Source organism: Erpetoichthys calabaricus, chromosome 8 (assembly GCF_900747795.2).
Source record: "Erpetoichthys calabaricus chromosome 8, fErpCal1.3, whole genome shotgun sequence".
NCBI lineage: Eukaryota > Metazoa > Chordata > Cladistia > Polypteriformes > Polypteridae > Erpetoichthys > Erpetoichthys calabaricus.
Window position 1 is genome coordinate 144,455,134 of NC_041401.2, and position 17,053 is coordinate 144,472,186.

The following is a 17,053-nucleotide window of genomic DNA, read 5'->3' on the forward strand; positions in this document are numbered from 1 at the left end:
GCTCAGGCTCCTTCCCCTTCAGAGAGGTGTCATTCCACGTCCCAAGAGCCAGCTTCTGTAGCCGAGGATTGGACCGCCAAGGTCCCCGCCTTCGGCCACCACCCAACTCACACTGCACCTGACCTCCTTGGCCCCTCCCATAGGTGGTGATAACAACAATTCTGAAATAACAATTGAATGCATAACACATCCACAGCACTTCTGTATGATGTCACCAAATGGAGACAGCAAGTGGGAAAAGTAAACACATTAAATTAATAATTCCAATGGATAAAAATAGTACAATGGCACAAAACAGTGTATGAGTATTTTCAGAACCTGGTGGTAGTATTTCATAGTATTTACTTTAGTTTACCTATATATATTGTAGAAATAAATAGATTCTACAATCAAATAAAGAAACTAATATTTATATGATATAGGGATAGAAGAAAGGAGACTTGCATTGGGTTCATTTTGTTTTCTGTGTTTATATTTGAACATAAACAACAAATGCTGACCATCTGCTTTCTTTAACATCTCACTACTGGGAACCTGAAGGTGTGGTGTGTCATCTGTAACACCCTTGGTGATGTGGGCAGCTAGTCCATACGGAGCAATGCAAGCTTTTTATTAGCAGTAACTTTAACGTTAAATAAAAAATAGTACTGAAAATTTGACTACAAAGCAACATCAAGACAAGCCCTATGCTGGCTGAGGTTAAGCACGGGAGCTGCCACGCAAAAGCAAATCGGAGAAGTAGCCAGCAAAGGAAAATGAAGTTTTGACCATGTTTTTTAAGTATTCTGCAAATTAATTATAATCCAAAATTTAGCAAACCTTTTTTAGGAGAAGAAAATAATAACTGATTTATTAAGCAATTAAAGGTAATACTACAGTTGAATATAACAGCACAATTGTTTAAAAAGGCCAGAAACGCACTGGCTAAATATAACAACTGCAAAGTAATTTATATCGATATATACTATAATTTATTGTAGAAATATTGATCTAGATGCCAGCGATGTATTTCTGTTTTGTATTAACTTTTTGTTTAATTAGTGAACTTAATGCACCAAGAGTAGTAGAGGCAACAGATATTTCAAAATTCCAGCACTAGTGTTGCTCAGTAAACAATGGCTGCTAATAAAACACAATACTGTATTAAAACAGACCAACAATTCAACAAGCATGCAGAAAGAGGGAGCCCATGCGTTTATTTATTTAAGCCTTCTCAGGGATTTCTGTTAATTCATCTTAACACTTTCATATGAGGTACACTATGATAAGTGTTATGATTTTGCTTCTTTTTAAATATTACCTGACTTTATTATGAACTTTTCATGATATGTCATATACAGAACCTCATTTTGCACTTTCAATTTTTTAAAACATTCTTAAAGATATTTGTTTTTCTTCACATCCTTTTTGCACGCCATATTGTCTTGTGTAGGGAATTGCAAATTTGTATAACTTGTGTCCTTTGTTGCGATAGTAACCAGCTGGGAATGCCCAAGTGATTGTCATCGATTGTGTGACAGTATGTAAGGTCACCACTGTGCACTCTCATGTCATCTGATATTGAACACAATCCGTTTACTGTTACTGAATGCTTTGCTATTTGATGTTCTGACTCTGTTTTCAGACTTCACACTTTAATTTCTTGACTACACATTTTAATTTCTAATTTAGGCCTTGGTAAAAGACTGAACTGACTTTTGATTACGAGCTTCGCCTGGTTTCTGACTACATTTCATCTTCCTGCCATATCCCTTCAAAACATAACAAAAGGCTGGCACCCCACCTAGGGTTAATTCCACACACAATGCTGACAGGTTAGGCATTGACCTCTGTGACTGTACCTTAATAATAATAATAATAACATACTTTATTAATCCGTGAGGGAAAATGGTCTTTTTGCGTGACCTTTGGGGATCAGAGTGCAGGATATATAACGTTATTTTCTGTTTTATCTCTGTGTTATTATTAAAATATTATCTCAAATGAGTTCCTTAACTGCAGCACTTCAGGGTTATTCAATGTCACTTTGTGAATCTGCACAGCTAAACTGACCTTCTGCTTGTTGAATCACCTCAGATGAGCAGAAAAATGAGGCATACTTTTCACATGATGATGTTTTCACTCACGTTTGTTTATCTGTTACAGTCTAATTTTACACCTTTTTCAGACCACTCTCTGCAATGGTGATATCACATTAAGCCAAGAAACTAATGAATGGGGAGGGCTTCTTCTGTGTCATTATGACAAAGTGGAGTGAGTAATGGAAACAAAATTTATCATTTTAGGTAGAGTATACATTTAAGAGAAGTTTGAGAAAAACCTTCTTAATGTTATGTTTATATTAAATTGTCAGATAGTCTAGTTGGATAGCATCATCTGCGAGGGTGAAACATAAGCATAATCAGTCAAAGCTCAGGTCTGCAAAACATGGATTCTATAAGCTGTTGATGGAGAATGGGCATCCCGGCCAGGAAGGAGGACAATTTCTTACCCGAATGGGAGGCCAGAATAGAAGGACAGATGAGTTGGCCAGCTGAACAAAGAAGTGATTTTGGGATAAATTAATGTTTGGACTTGTGCAAGCTGGAAGTTGGAAGCAGTTTCATCCCCAGTACAACAGGTGGCAGTGCTCCTCTTATGGCAGCCCAGTTGGAACACTTGCAGGGGTGTTTGGGAATTGGAGTCCAGAAGTGCAGCCCTTTTGGGGTTCCTGGATGCCAGTAGGGTGCTGTTGGTGGGGGCGGGAGACCTCCTTACTTTATATATGACCGGGAAGTGCTTCCAGGAAGCATTCCTGGCTCCGGCTTGAAAAGAAGCCCACCCCCTCACATCGAGTGAGTCAGAGTCGGGAGGCAATTGGCAACACTCAATAGAGTGTATATTGTGACTGGTCTTTGGTAAGGCAATTATGGAAAGGTGCTGACGTTTAATGAATATATTTTATTTAAACCTACAAGTGTGTTGGGCTGTACTGTGCCTGGGGTTTAGAGCACATTGGGGATGCCCCAAATGGTTACAAACCCAAAGCCCCAAAGCCACTTGAAGTGAACGTAACAGTAGTTTATAGTCAAGATTAAATATGCTAAGTTCAGATATATTGTGGTGGTCATGATGTCATGGGTCATATGGCACAAGTTTCTTATACCTAGCAACAACAAAGCATAATAGCGACCTTATACTGTACTCAATATGGCAGCATCCATGAGGAAGAAGTGCTCAAAATGGCAACACAAACATATCACTGCAGTACCAATAAAATTATTAATCATAAAATAACAATATTTCTCGAAAAATTAAACCAAACAAAATAAAAATGGTTAGAACCAGGCAAGGGAGATCTATCTATCTATCTATCTATCTATCTATCTATCTATCTATCTATCTATCTATCTATCTATCTATCTATCTATCTATCTATCTATCTATCTATCTATCTATCTATCTATCTATCTATCTATCTATCATATAGTGCCTACCAGTATTCAGCTGGAGCTCTGTCAGTGATCCTGACACAAAACAGCACATACCGGTCCTGCCTGGGTTGATGCTCTTCTATGGCCTTGTCCAGCTTTCCTCGTGTAATGGCCCATCTCCTGGTTATCTCCTCCATACACTTCGAGACTGTGCTGGGAGACACAGCAGTCCTTCTTGCAAAGGCATGTATGGATGAGCCATCCTGGTGGAGCTGGGCTACCTGTGCAACCTGAATTGGCTACAGGTACAACCTCATGCTACCAGTAGTGACAATGACATTAGCAAAATGCAAAACTAGTGAAGAATCAGTCAGGAAGGATAATGAGCAAGCAATTGTCTCCAATGTACCTGTTGTCACTATTCAGGGTACCAGACATTTTAAGCTAGGGTGCCCAAACATTTGCATGCCTCTATCTATCTATCTATCTATCTATCTATCTATCTATCTATCTATCTATCTATCTATCTATCTATCTATCTATCTATCTATCTATCTATCTATCTATCTATCTATCTATCTATCTATCTATCTATCTATCTATCATTTTCTTTAACAGTGGATATCTGGCAGATCTATAAGGAATTCTGGCTTTGCTAGTGAATATGGTACTGGTTTTTCCCACAACCTCCAAGCAATTTCTTGCTTTTCTCTGTAATGGTCATAAAACACTTTACATCATTTCCAATCATTTTTAAGGCTGATTAGTTCATGTAAAATATACACCTTTGAACCTTATGCAGAAATGTGAAAATCACTCCCAGACTGCCTCAAGAAAAAATCCTATCTTAGAAACCTTGATACGGTCATAAATCAGTTCCTCATAAGCAAAGCAAATCCATTTTTTATGCTAAAATAAATCACAGAAAGATGTATGTGACTCCATTAAAATATTACATTAAGGTTTATCATGCTGATGGCTTCTTTTATTTAGTATTGTTACAGCAGTCTAATCTTTTTCCTTTTACTTGCTTTATTGTTTTGTTAAGTAAAGCCATGCTTTTTTTTTCTTTTAAATTGCCATAACTACATTATTAAAATCTTGACTGTGAGCATTTATTATTTGGAAGTGTGTAAACAGTTTTGTAGAAAATGGTTAAGAGGGTAGCATACTACTTTAACTTTATTTTTTTCTAGGTTATTGCCTGCATTACCTATCAGTTTTATGCATGCCTTCTTTGCCTCTGTGCATCTGCTTTGGATCTATTAACTAATGTTATTAACTAAAAATCCTGATGAATGTCTGTCTAAAGATGTAATTTGTATTGTTGAAGATGGCACATTCCATAACGTTCATTAGTTGACCCTAAAGCAGGTTTGAGAGTGCTGTGCTGTGTTATGTTGTGTTATGCTACAATCATTGTATCTTGAAAGCAAATAAATATTTATTTAATTTAGATCACAATTAGGCTGATTTAGCACTAGAATTATTTTTAATTATGTGTTTTGCCTGAATTAATTGTCATGTTTCCATAAGAATAACTTATTAGTAATACTGTTTGCATAATGGAAAATATTACAGGTTCTTTTTACATTTTTGATCATGGTAAATGCTATTCAGGTGCCAGGTTAAAAAACATTTTAGATAAGCAAAAAATATTTTATTGTAATTGTCTTGTAATCTATTTATCTAAGATTCCTAATTAGTTTTCACTTGTGCTACAATTGTAGAAAATGTCTTATAGTTGACTAGTGCCTTTTCACTGACTAGCCTTGATTATCACTCTGTAATTCACCAGCAGATTTTGCCTTTCATTTAGGCACGTCACAGTTCTGCCATTATTTATCATAAAACCTTAAGCTGCATTTCCCATCCACATCTATTACATTTGCTACTTGTGAGCGGAATGGCAACATCCATGCTCAATTAAGCTTAATCAAACTTGACCTAACACGATTCAATTGGTTTCTTAATAGGAATCTATTCACCTCAGCCCATCCAATTTTACACTATTATGTCTGGACGTGCTTCAGTCGGAAAGGTGAGGATTTTATAAAACAGCCTCTCGAAAGCCTCTACAGTGTGAAAGAAAGGCAGACTGTGATGTCCTTTGTTATGTTTATGATACAATGGCTGTCTCTGTTAGGCATTTTTTATTTCTCATATCCATTTTTCTGTTGGAAATAAATGCGTGCATACAGAACTCATCACATAATGGGCATCTGATAACTGTGGGGAAAAGTAATTTCAAATTAATTATTACGGTAAATTCTTTTTAATCTGCCCTCACTTACTAAGTTTAAGTGTTACATTTTCCTCTTTTCTATGTCTTGGTTAAGTGCCTTTGTGATTCTAATTTCTTAGCATGTTTTGAATATCAAATGTTAGCTCCAACAAATTCCTACTGTAATTAAGATAGATTTGCTTCATTTATAGTAACATTATGCATTTTCTTATTATATTGAATAGCAGTTAATCATAGGATGACACTTACTAAAGTTAATCTTTAGCATGTAAGCGAGAGGTAAAAGCCTAAGAGTGGCCACAATGCCCAAAAATGAAGGGGAAGTCTGGGAAGAGCGAGCTTGATCTGAGACTGGCTGAGGCAACAGAGGCTATGCCATTTCAGTTTTGTGCAGTTCAGGTCCGGGAAATGAAGCTGCTAATAAAAAGCTTGAGGGCACTAGACTGACGCCTCATTCCATATACTCAGAGGCTGGAAAATGTACAGTAACCTGTGAAGGTAGTGGACAGTGGAAATTAACTTCTTGTTGTGCAGTATAGCCACCTCTGTGATTTTTCTTTCCTATGTGCAGATGCATTAATGAAGCCCATGTGGACAGTACAATCCTGATTCTTTAATGGTACTTTATGGTTCTTTATTCGGTTGTGTGGATCCTTATAAAACCATTACTTGACAAAAAAACGATTTCATTCTGGGAAGGGTTCTTTGCGATTTGAAAAACTGCCTAATATGTAGAAAAAAAATCATTAATTTAATTGGTTCATCGTGGGGTGGGTGCGGCAACGTGATGTCAGTCCCATCTTCTATTGAAGACTACCTAGCATGATACTAACAGATTAAGAAAATCTTCACATAGCCTGTGATATATAAAGATTGTATGCAGCAAGACCATTGGTATTTCACAAATCTGTTACCATCTATTCATGGTTATTTACTGTATGGAGCCTGTTACAGATCTTAATAAATAAAAGGTTTTTCATGTGGATGGGTCATTTGGGAACCAAAACTGGTTCCCCTATGGCATCACTCTGAAGAACCACTCCAATGCCTTTATTATTTTCCAGTAAATGAAGTATAGGGAAAGTATTGTAATCATCCAAAAATTTGACATCAAGATTTTGACAAATCTCGACGTTTTAGACCTCCCTGAGTCTGATTTACTTTCTCATAGGGAAAGTATTGCAATCGCCCAAAAATTCGATTTCGAGATTTTGATGAATCTCAATGTTTTAGACCTTCCTGAGTCCAAAAATACTATTTTTTCAATTATGTTTGTGTGTGTGTCTGTTTGTGTGTGTATAAACATGATTACTTGAGTATGCTTTCAGTTAGGTCAACCAAATTTTACATACAAGTATTAGGTACAAAACGTAGATTTCTGTCAACTTTTGGGCTATTTCCGCTAACCGGAAGTGGTACTTTTTTATTCATGCAGCTGTACAGTCTGATTTATTCAACTTTACTTTTATAATAATTATTCAATATATTATTAATTTGATTTGATTTTTTGTTAATGGTTCTTTAATGTATATAATATAAAAATATAATCATTGTCTTGCGGTTTACTCCTCAAATATCAATCCCCATATCTGAGTATATGAGAAAGTCTAGAGGAGACCACACCTGATTTTTTTTAAGAATGTAGTAAGTTAGTGTGCCTCCCCTGTCCAATGAAAGAGTGTTGGGGTCATTGTTAGGTATCATACAGACTGCATTTTTGCATTACTTCCAAGGGCAGAAGATCAAAATATGGAAAGAGCTGCTTTTTATACTAGTGAAGGTGTTTTATTACAAAAATCATTTGCTGGTTTAACATGCTAATCTGTAGCTCCATAATAAAAAGATGGCATTTATTTGTGCAATAAAAGCCTGACAAAAAAAAAAAAAAAAGTCTTACCTTTAACGTCTAGTTTGCTTTCACATTGCTGTGTGCCATATTCATTAATTGCTCTGCAGGTATACACTCCAGCATCTGACTTTATTGTTGACAGGATTTGCAGCTCAAATATGCCATCCTCTCCTTCAGTCACACTGTGATGGCTTCCTGACTTTATGGTCTGTCTGTTTCTTAGCCTGCAGACAGAGAAAACCATCTGAGGAATTACCCAACACAAGATATGTGATAGCACACTAGCTATTATTCTTGAGACCTGACATCGATTAGGTCCCATAAGTCAACCATGCTTTTAGAAATTCTGTGAGGTCAGAGAGGGGAAAAAATGGTTCGAGCTGACATATTAACCCTAAAGAAAGTGATGGCTTTTTCCATCACAAAAGAAAAAAAAAGGCTTTTTGAAAAAGTTAACTCTCTAATGACAAAAACAATTCACATTGTATTTTAAATATACAATATATACAATGTTTAAAAAAGTAATCACACCTTGAAAATGTTTAGATTTTCTTGCCATATAGCATTGAATCACAGTGGATTTAGTTTGGATTTTTTGATACTGATCAGCAGAAGAAGACTCTAATGTCAAAGTGAAAAGAGATCTCTGAAAGGTAGTCTAAATCAGGGGTCGCCAACTCCAGTCCTGGGGGACCACCGTGGCTGCAGGTTTTCATTCTAACCCTTTTCTTAACAAGTGCCCAGTTTGTGTTGCTAATTAACTTCTTGTGAATTCATTTTAATTTACTTCTCTTTTAAGATTTGTCCCCCTGAATTTCTTCATTGTTCCTATGAATTGCTTCATTCCTTTCTTTAAATGGCACTCAAACAGAAATGAAATATGCATCGAGGGAGCCAAGAGAAGACCAAGTAAGTCAGGGCCTCAAACTCCAACCAATTTGATTCCAACCAGTTGCTTAATTAGGTGCAGATTCTTGTTGTTAATTAAACCCTTTCTTTAATTCCATGGCTTGTTGCTGCTCTCGTGATACATTAGCAGATATTTCCGAAACTGTTAATTTTCTCTTTTCTAAGAGCACTCTTAAAATGTTTTGTGGACCTGAGCAGATCAACAATCCTGAGACCGTCACCTTTCTTTATTTTCAGACTAGACAAAGAGCCCGTTTCGACAACGTAAGATGAAACGGGCACGAGTGGAATAGTAATAAGTATAAGCACCACAAACCTGATATAGGTGTATTGAATGAATGCGTAATTAGGCCTGGAGCTGTAGTCGAAATCGCCTTTCAGGCCTCTAGAGCTTTAATCGAAGTCGCCTTTCTCTTTGAATTTTTGCGGCCGTAAATCCGCCGCCTGCTGCGATGTTGGTCAAAGTCGCCTTTCTCTTTAAATTTTCGCGGCCGTAAATCCGCCGCCTGCCGTGATGTTGGTCAAAGTCGCCTTTCTCTTTGAATTTTTGCAGCCATAAATCCGCCGCCTGCCGCGATGTTGGTCGAAGTCGCCTTTCTCTTTGAATTTTTGCGGCCGTAAATCCGCCGCCTGCCGCGATGTTGGTCGAAGTTGCCTTTCTCTTTGAATTTTTGTGGCCGTAAATCTGCCGCCTGCAACGATGTTGGTCGAAGTCGCCTTTCTCGACTGAGCATTCGGCTTCGGACAGACGTGAGTGAGTGAGTGAGGAGACAGGCGAATTATTATTTTCAGATATTGTATGATGGACACCAGTTGTTTTGGCTCATTTTGTATCTCATTATTGTTTGGCTGCTTATTAAGGAAAAAGAAACAGTTAAGGGGTTTGAGTCAATTACAACGAATTCAAAAGAACTTAATTAGCAGCAAAAACAGGTCACTCATTAAGAAAAGGGTTAGAATGAAAACCTGCAGCCAGCTGGTGACCCCTGGTCTTAATTAATTACAAACATAAAACACAAAATAAGTATACACCTCTGTCATTTCACCTTTAAAAGCTATTATAGCCTTGAATCTGAATGTGCAGGTCTCTATCAGCTTTGCACATCTGGACACTGACATTTTTCCCCTCTTCTTCACAAAACTCTGTCAGGTTGCATGGGGATTGAAAGTGAACAGCATTTTACACATCCAGTTGCAAATCTTCAGTTTTATTGAGATCTTGCAAGGCAGGAACAAACTCCGGGCAGGGCGCCAGCCCACTGCAGGGCACACACACACACACACACACACACACACACACACACACACACACACACTCTAGGGACAATTTAGGATCGCCAATGCACCTAACCTGCATGTCTTTGGACTGTGGGAAACTGGAGTACCCAGAGGAAACCCATGCAGACACAGGGATAACATGCAAACTCCACTCAGGGAGGACCTGGGAAGCGAACCCAGGTCTCCTAACTGTGAGGCAGCAACGCTACCACTGCGCCACCGTGCTGCCCTGAGTTCATTATCTTGCTGGAAAAAAAAATCTCCCAAGGTGCAGACAGCATCAAATTTTTCTTCAGGATTCCATGAATTTTGCTGCAATTATTCTACCCTCTACAGAAAGCATTTAGGCCATTCTGCAGAGATTATGCTGCCACCAACATGCTTAACAATGGGGATGGTGGGTTTGCAATCATGTGCAGTATTTGCCTTACACATACACTGTGTTTAGTCTGATGGCCAAAAACTATAGACCTTTCTTCCAGCTGACTCCAGAGTCTCCCATGTGCAAACTCTAGTAGAGATGTCATGCATTTTACTGTTTACCAGTCTCCCATAAAGCTGTGACAGATGAAGCACCCAAACAACAGCTGTCATATGCCTGGTCTCCCCAATCTCGGGCCCTGTAGCTTGTAACATTTTCAGAGTTCATATACGTTTGTTGGTGGCCTCCCTCACTGGTCTTCTTTTTGTATAATTGGTCGGTTTTTGCGCACGGCCTGCTCTAAGCAGTTTTACACCTGTGCCATACTCTTTTCATTTCTTAATCACTGGATTCCAAGGGATATGCAGTGACATAGATATTTTCTTGTCTCCATCCCAAAACTTCTACATTTCAATCAACTTTTCACATAGTCACTTGGGCTGTTCTTCACAGTACCAGTGAATACGGCATGTTTTCTCTCCAGCACACACAGATAACAGAACTTAGAAAATGCGTTCTCTGACTACATTTACTATTGTTAAAATCAGGATGGGTCTCCTTACTGCACGAGGGGCTACATTTTAGTGCACCACCTTGAATTTCATAATTGAAGTTTTTTTCACAGCATTTTAAGATGCATTGGGATGGACTGGTGCCCTGTCTGGGGTGGCTTCTCGCCTTGCACCCAGTAATGCTAAGGGATGGGATCTGGTCTTCTGCAACCCTGAATTTGATTAATCACTCATGGGTATTATGCATGTTTGCTGGATGCATTTTTTTGACTCTACTAGAATATGGTCTTTATGACTCTTTAGTCTAAAATAAAAACAATCATAAAGAAAATCTGACCATCCACAATATTCTTAATGTATTGGAATTTAAGACAATAAATTTTAAATGAACACCCACTAACAGAGCACCTGTCTCTTCAACTTATATATTACAAGCGCTTAAGGCACAAAAGCACTGTACACTAAGAGCAGACTTTAGTAGCACTTTTCAATGGGGACCTATAGTGCCACTGTTATGTATCTACATTTTCTGGCTGTTTTCGTTAAACTTGATTTTTTTAATGATTTTTTTATGATCAGTCAATCAATACAGTATATTGTGCAGATATTTAAAAATGGTATTTCAAAATGAACTTAACCAGTACTTCGGGTAGAAGCATTGAATTGCCTGATAGCAGTGGGCAGAAAAGGTGCTTTTTAGTACATCGTGGTGGAATGAACGTCTGGTTAAATTTGCTCCAAGACAGCACCTCCTGGAGGGGATGGAGGGGATTTTTCATGATGGCATCCAATTATTCCATCATCCTGTTTTCTACAACAGCTTCTAGAATGTCCAGGAGTTCACCCGGTGATGGAGCAGGCTTTCCTGATAAGTTTGTTCAAGCATTTGTAAGCTTTAAAGTAGTTTCAAATAAGATAAATAAACCTACACTTCAGAATAAGGCATGAACAATTACTTTTAATTAACCTATAAATATCCAATAGGCCATTCACTAAAGGAACTTTGCACTGAATTAGTCTGTTGTGACTTATGTGCAACATAATATGGTGATCAACCATCCAAACATCAGTATAAGGCATTTAAAATATTTAATGCTTATCCATCTGTCCATCCATTATCCAACCTGCTATATCCTAAGTACAGGGTCACGGGGGTCTGCTGGAGCCAATCCCACCCAACACAGGGCGCAAGGCAGGAAACAAACCCTGGGCAGGGCGCCAGCCCACCACAGGGCACACACACACACCAAGCACAATTTAGAATCGCCAATGCATCTAACCTGCATGTCTTTGTACTGTGGGAGGAAACCAGAGCACCCGGAGGAAACCCAAGCAGACACGGGGAGAACATGCAAACTCCATGCAGGGAGGACCCGGTAAGCAAACCCGGGTCTCCTAACTGCGAGGCAACAGCACTACCCACTGCGCCACCGTGCCACCCTCTAAATTAATTACAAACATAAAACACAAAATACTTGATCACATAAGTATACACCTCTGTCATTTCACCTTTAAAAGCTATGACAGCCTTGAATCTGAATGTGCAGGTCTCTAACAGTTTTGCACATCTGGACACTGACATTTTTCCCCTCTTCTTCGCAAAACTCAGGTTGCATGGAGATTGAAAGTGAACAGCATTTTACACATATTCAGTTTTTATCTCCTAACTGCGAGGCAGCAGTGCTACCCACTGCGCCACTGTGCCACCCTATTTAATGCTTAGTAAGACCAAATACGTTCTTTGTATTGACAAGTTATTTTACAATCATCTAATTAGCTCTTAAAATAGCTCACTGCATATAGAGGAATAACCACTTTATAGAAACAGGGATAGTGTGCAAATACTGCATGGACAATATCTAGGCAGAGAATCCATGATGTAGCAGCACTACCTATTGTAACACCATTCAACTACCTGTAAACAGGTAATGCCACCTGGACAAATAGAGTGTAGTGGCCTGTTGTTGCTGCCAAAAATGTTGGAGCTCAGTGAAAATGAAAGAGAAAGAGAGACAGAGAGACAGACAGAGAGCTTTGCTGGTGTCATCAGGAACCACTCTGCTTGTAGTGTATAGAAGCTGTCCCTGCATGGAAGAGTGTAGGTGCTCTTATATTGCTCCTGGCGTGAAAAAGGAGCTTCTTTGTAATCCATATGTCATGGGTGTGTGGCTGGCACTAGGCTGTTACTACTGTGCAAATATCAGGACTAGGAAGGGTCTTTGTGTGTGTAAACCACTACATGACAAAACACTTGGCATAGTCAGCAGGATTTGGACTGTGGATGAGTGGAGTGTACTAGCCCATCAGTGCTAACAGAAAAAGGTGGGGGCTGAGTGAGAGAAAGAGGGAGAGAGAGAGAGCTTTGCTGATGTCACCAAGAAGCACTCTGCTTGTAGTGTTTAGAAGCTGTCCCTGCATGCAGGAGTGCAGGGGTTCTTCTATTTCTCATGAGAAAGAAATGAGCCTCTGTGGGCCTTTGTAATTTGAATGTCACAGGTTCACAGATGGCCACTAGCAGTTACCACAGTACAAATGTCTCGACTTTGACAGATTGTACTGTGTGTTACCCACATTGCCACAAAACACCTGCTGAAAATCCTACAGTGTGAAATAAACTATGAGGTCAAACTTAAATATAGCTCACATGAAGGAATTTTACAACTTAAAAGATGAATTTCACTTGATTGCTGAGTCTGTCTGATTTATTTTTACAATACTGGTTTGGTCACTCATTTCCTCACTCTTATCAACACAAAGTACATCTGAATCATTTCTCCAAGCTACCCGCTACTCCTCTACACTTCCTCACTAATCTAATGTGTTGTGCCTTTAGTCTCTTCATGTTTAAAAAAGCCTTCATGTTCACACACAGCTTCAAAGTCATTTGATAAGTGATACATGAGCATAGAAGAAGACGGTGACGATTAGCCAAAGTTATTGTCAGTTAGTATTGGGCTAACAGGAGTGACCCCAAAATACATTTTGAAAAAGAAAAAAATATATACATGTACTATAAATAAAAATACTTTAGACATATAGAACCAATTCACTAAAACATGCTTCTGCAACACTGCTTCTGAAACAAACATACAGGTGCTGGTCATAAAATTAGAATATCATGACAAAGTTGATTTATTTCAGTAATTCCATTCAAAAAGTGAAACTTGTATATTAGATTCATTCATTACACACAGACTGATATATTTCAAATGTTTATTTCTTTCAATGTTGATGATTATAACTGACAACTAATGAAAGTCCCAAATTCAGTATCTCGGAAAATTAGAATATCAATTAAGACCAATGCAGAAAAAGGATTTTTAGAAATGTTGGCCAACTGAAAGGCATGAACATGAAAAGTATGAGCATGTACAGCACTCAATATTTAGTTGGGGCTCCTTTGGCCTGGATTACTGCAGCAGTGCGGCGTGGCATGGAGTCGATCAGTCTGTGGCACTGCTCAGGTGTTATGAGAGCCCATGTTGCTCTGATAGTGGCCTTCAGCTCTTCTGAATTGTTGGCTCTGGCGTATTGCATCTTCCTCTTCACAATACCCCATAGATTTTCTATGGGGTTAAGGTCAGGCGAGTTTGCTGGCCAATCAAGAACAGGGATACCATGGTCCTTAAACCAGGTACTGGTAGCTTTGGCACTGTGTGCAGGTGCCAGGTCCTGTTGGAAAATGAAATCTGCATCTCCATAAAGTTCGTCAGCAGCAGGAAGCATGAAGTGCTCTAAAACTTCCTGGTAGACGGCTGTGTTGACCTTAGACCTCAGAAAACACAATGGACCAACACCAGCAGATGACATGGCACCCCAAACCATCACTGACTGTGGAAACTTTACACTGGACCTCACGCAACGTGGATTCTGTGCCTCTCCTCTTCCTCCAGACTCTGGGACCTTGATTTCCAAAGGAAATGCTAAATTTACTTTCATCAGAAAGCAGCAGTCCAGTCCTTTTTGTCTTTAGCCCAGGCGAGACGCTTCTAACGCTGTCTCTTGTTCAAGAGTGGCTTGACACAAGGAATGCGACAGCTGAAACCCATGTCTTGCATACGTCTGTGCGTGGTGGTTCTTGAAGCACTGACTCCAGCTGCAGTCCACTCTTTGTGAATCTCCCCCACATTTTTGAATGGGTTTTGTTTCACAATCCTCTCCAGGGTGCGGTTATCCCTATTGCTTGTCCACTTGTTTCTACCACATCTTGTCCTTCCCTTCGCCTCTCTATTAATGTGTTTGTTCACAGAGCTCTGTGAACAGCCAGCCTCTTTAGCAATGACCTTTTGTGTCTTGCCCTCCTTGTGCAAGGTGTCAATGGTCGTCTTTTGGACAACTGTCAAGTCAGCAGTCTTCCCCATGATTGTGTAGCCTACAGAACTAGACTGAGAGACCATTTAAAGGCTTGTGCAGGTGTTTTGAGTTAATTAGCTGATTAGAGTGTGTCACCAGGTGTCTTCAATATTGAACCTTTTCACAATATTCTAATTTTCCGAGATAATGAATTTGGGACTTTCATTAGTTGTCAGTTATAATCATCAACATTAAAAGAAATAAACATTTGAAATACATCAGTCTGTGTGCAATGAATGAATCTAATATACAAGTTTCACTTTTTGAATGGAATTACTGAAATAAATCAACTTTGTTATGATATTCTAATTTTATGACCAGCACCTGTATATTCACTTGAATTTTTGAAATGTATAAAATTGTAAATGTGTTTTAGGTTTATTAGTATCTTTAAATTAGCCTGATTGGATTAAATGTGAGTGTGGGTGCCCTGTATTGGCTGCCACTCCGCATAGTCTGAATGTTACTGGTGCTGCAGGGACAAGGATCATCATCCCTATGGCCTTGCAGTTGGATTATGGGGGTTCAACAGATGGTTGGAGGCAAGAATGCCTCATTAACATCAAGCTTTGTGATCTTATGGAATAATGAGCTCTCCACTAATAAAATACATGATACCAGCATTGCAATTTAAGAAACACAAATACACATGTGAAGGATGGTGCGCAGAATTTGCACAGCATGGAAATCTAGAATTTAGGGATTACATAATTAATGAAGTGAGTGAAAATTCAGCCAGGAGTCATATGTAAAATTACAACAGGTAATAGTCAATACCAGTAACGGCGTACTGCACGATAACTAACAAGTGAATACACTTGACTTGAGCTTTCATAGTTTTCATACTCTGTCTCTGTACGTTTAGCATTCGTTTGCTCAGAGGTTGATGCTCTTGCTGCTTCCTGAGCAGCTCTTCTTTTCTCCACCCTAGCAGCCCGCTTCTTCTCTTCTTTCGTCGACATCTTTTCACGTTAAAACTGATTAAGTCAGTGTTTGTGTTGCAATTACTTTGTACATTTAACTTAATTTTTCACTTAAGCTGGCACTTAAATCTTCAATCTGCCTTAAGAATGATTTAAGATATGAAGAGGTAGGGGAAGTGATGGCGCAGGTGGTACGGAATGAGAATGGCGCCTGTACGCATGTGCCACATGGCTGCCTGCTGCCGAGAGTCGATTCTACAATAAAATAAAATAAAAATAAAAAGAGGAATAACCTTGGAGGTCAATCATCACCCCGAAAGCGGATAGCAGACGTCACGTAGTATACGTGTACCAAATTTCAGGTCAATAGGTCAAACGGTTTGTGAGCTACAGGTGATTTAAATCCTGGACAGACAATCGGACAGCCACAGTAGAGTGGTATATAAGAAAATAAAGCAATGTTTGGATATGAATGGGTAACCCCCACTGGTTTTTAAGGAACAGTCATAAGTTTAACTTCTAGCATCTAGGGTACTGCAGATAATCCTTCTGAAATGATTCTTCAACATAAAATCTTTTCAATATAGTGGTTAAATTAATTAACAAGTTTTATTCTTACACAAATAATAAAACAGTTAACCAAACTTACCAGTAAATCAAGGGCTTAGGCTCTCCATGAACCTTCACTCTAAAGAATGCATCCTGTCCCTCTAGCACAGTTTGATCAGTCAGGCAAACCTTTAAAAAAGTAGAATTCATATTTATTTGGGTGGTTAATCTATCCAATACTATGTGCCTCTCGAAATTCAGTGCAGATCCACATAGATCATGTGTTTTATGTATATCTCACCTCAAAAAATGGTGGTTCTTTGAAACGCACTTCTGAAATGTCTGGTAACTTCATTGCTTCAGGTCCTCGAAATGCTGGAAATCCAAACTCCACACCTTCCTCCAGCGGGCTTAAGTATTCATCATCAGAGGTGATGGGGCTGGCAATGTCCAAAGGTACATTAAGGGTGGCCCTTGTATCTGGAGCGGGTTCTGTAGCAAAGCAGATAAAATAAACCTTGTTAGTCATCTGCAATCTAAAAAGTCTTCCAAAGATACCGTGAAGGGTACTACATAAGAAGTGGCATTGCTCAGGGCTGAG

The 17,053-nt window shown here is 38.9% G+C and overlaps 1 protein-coding gene across 1 annotated transcript in view; it reads right to left on the minus strand.

Moving 5' to 3' along the window:
* Window positions 1–17,053, minus strand: part of spega (striated muscle enriched protein kinase a) — a 450,531-nt gene that overhangs the window by 175,200 nt on the left and 258,278 nt on the right. The window contains exons 7-9 of the mRNA XM_051931209.1: window positions 16,754–16,944; window positions 16,553–16,641; window positions 7,556–7,731 (exon numbers count right to left, since the gene is read on the minus strand). Coding sequence (XP_051787169.1) covers window positions 7,556–7,731; window positions 16,553–16,641; window positions 16,754–16,944 — 456 coding nt within the window. The remainder of the gene's footprint in view (window positions 1–7,555; window positions 7,732–16,552; window positions 16,642–16,753; window positions 16,945–17,053) is intronic.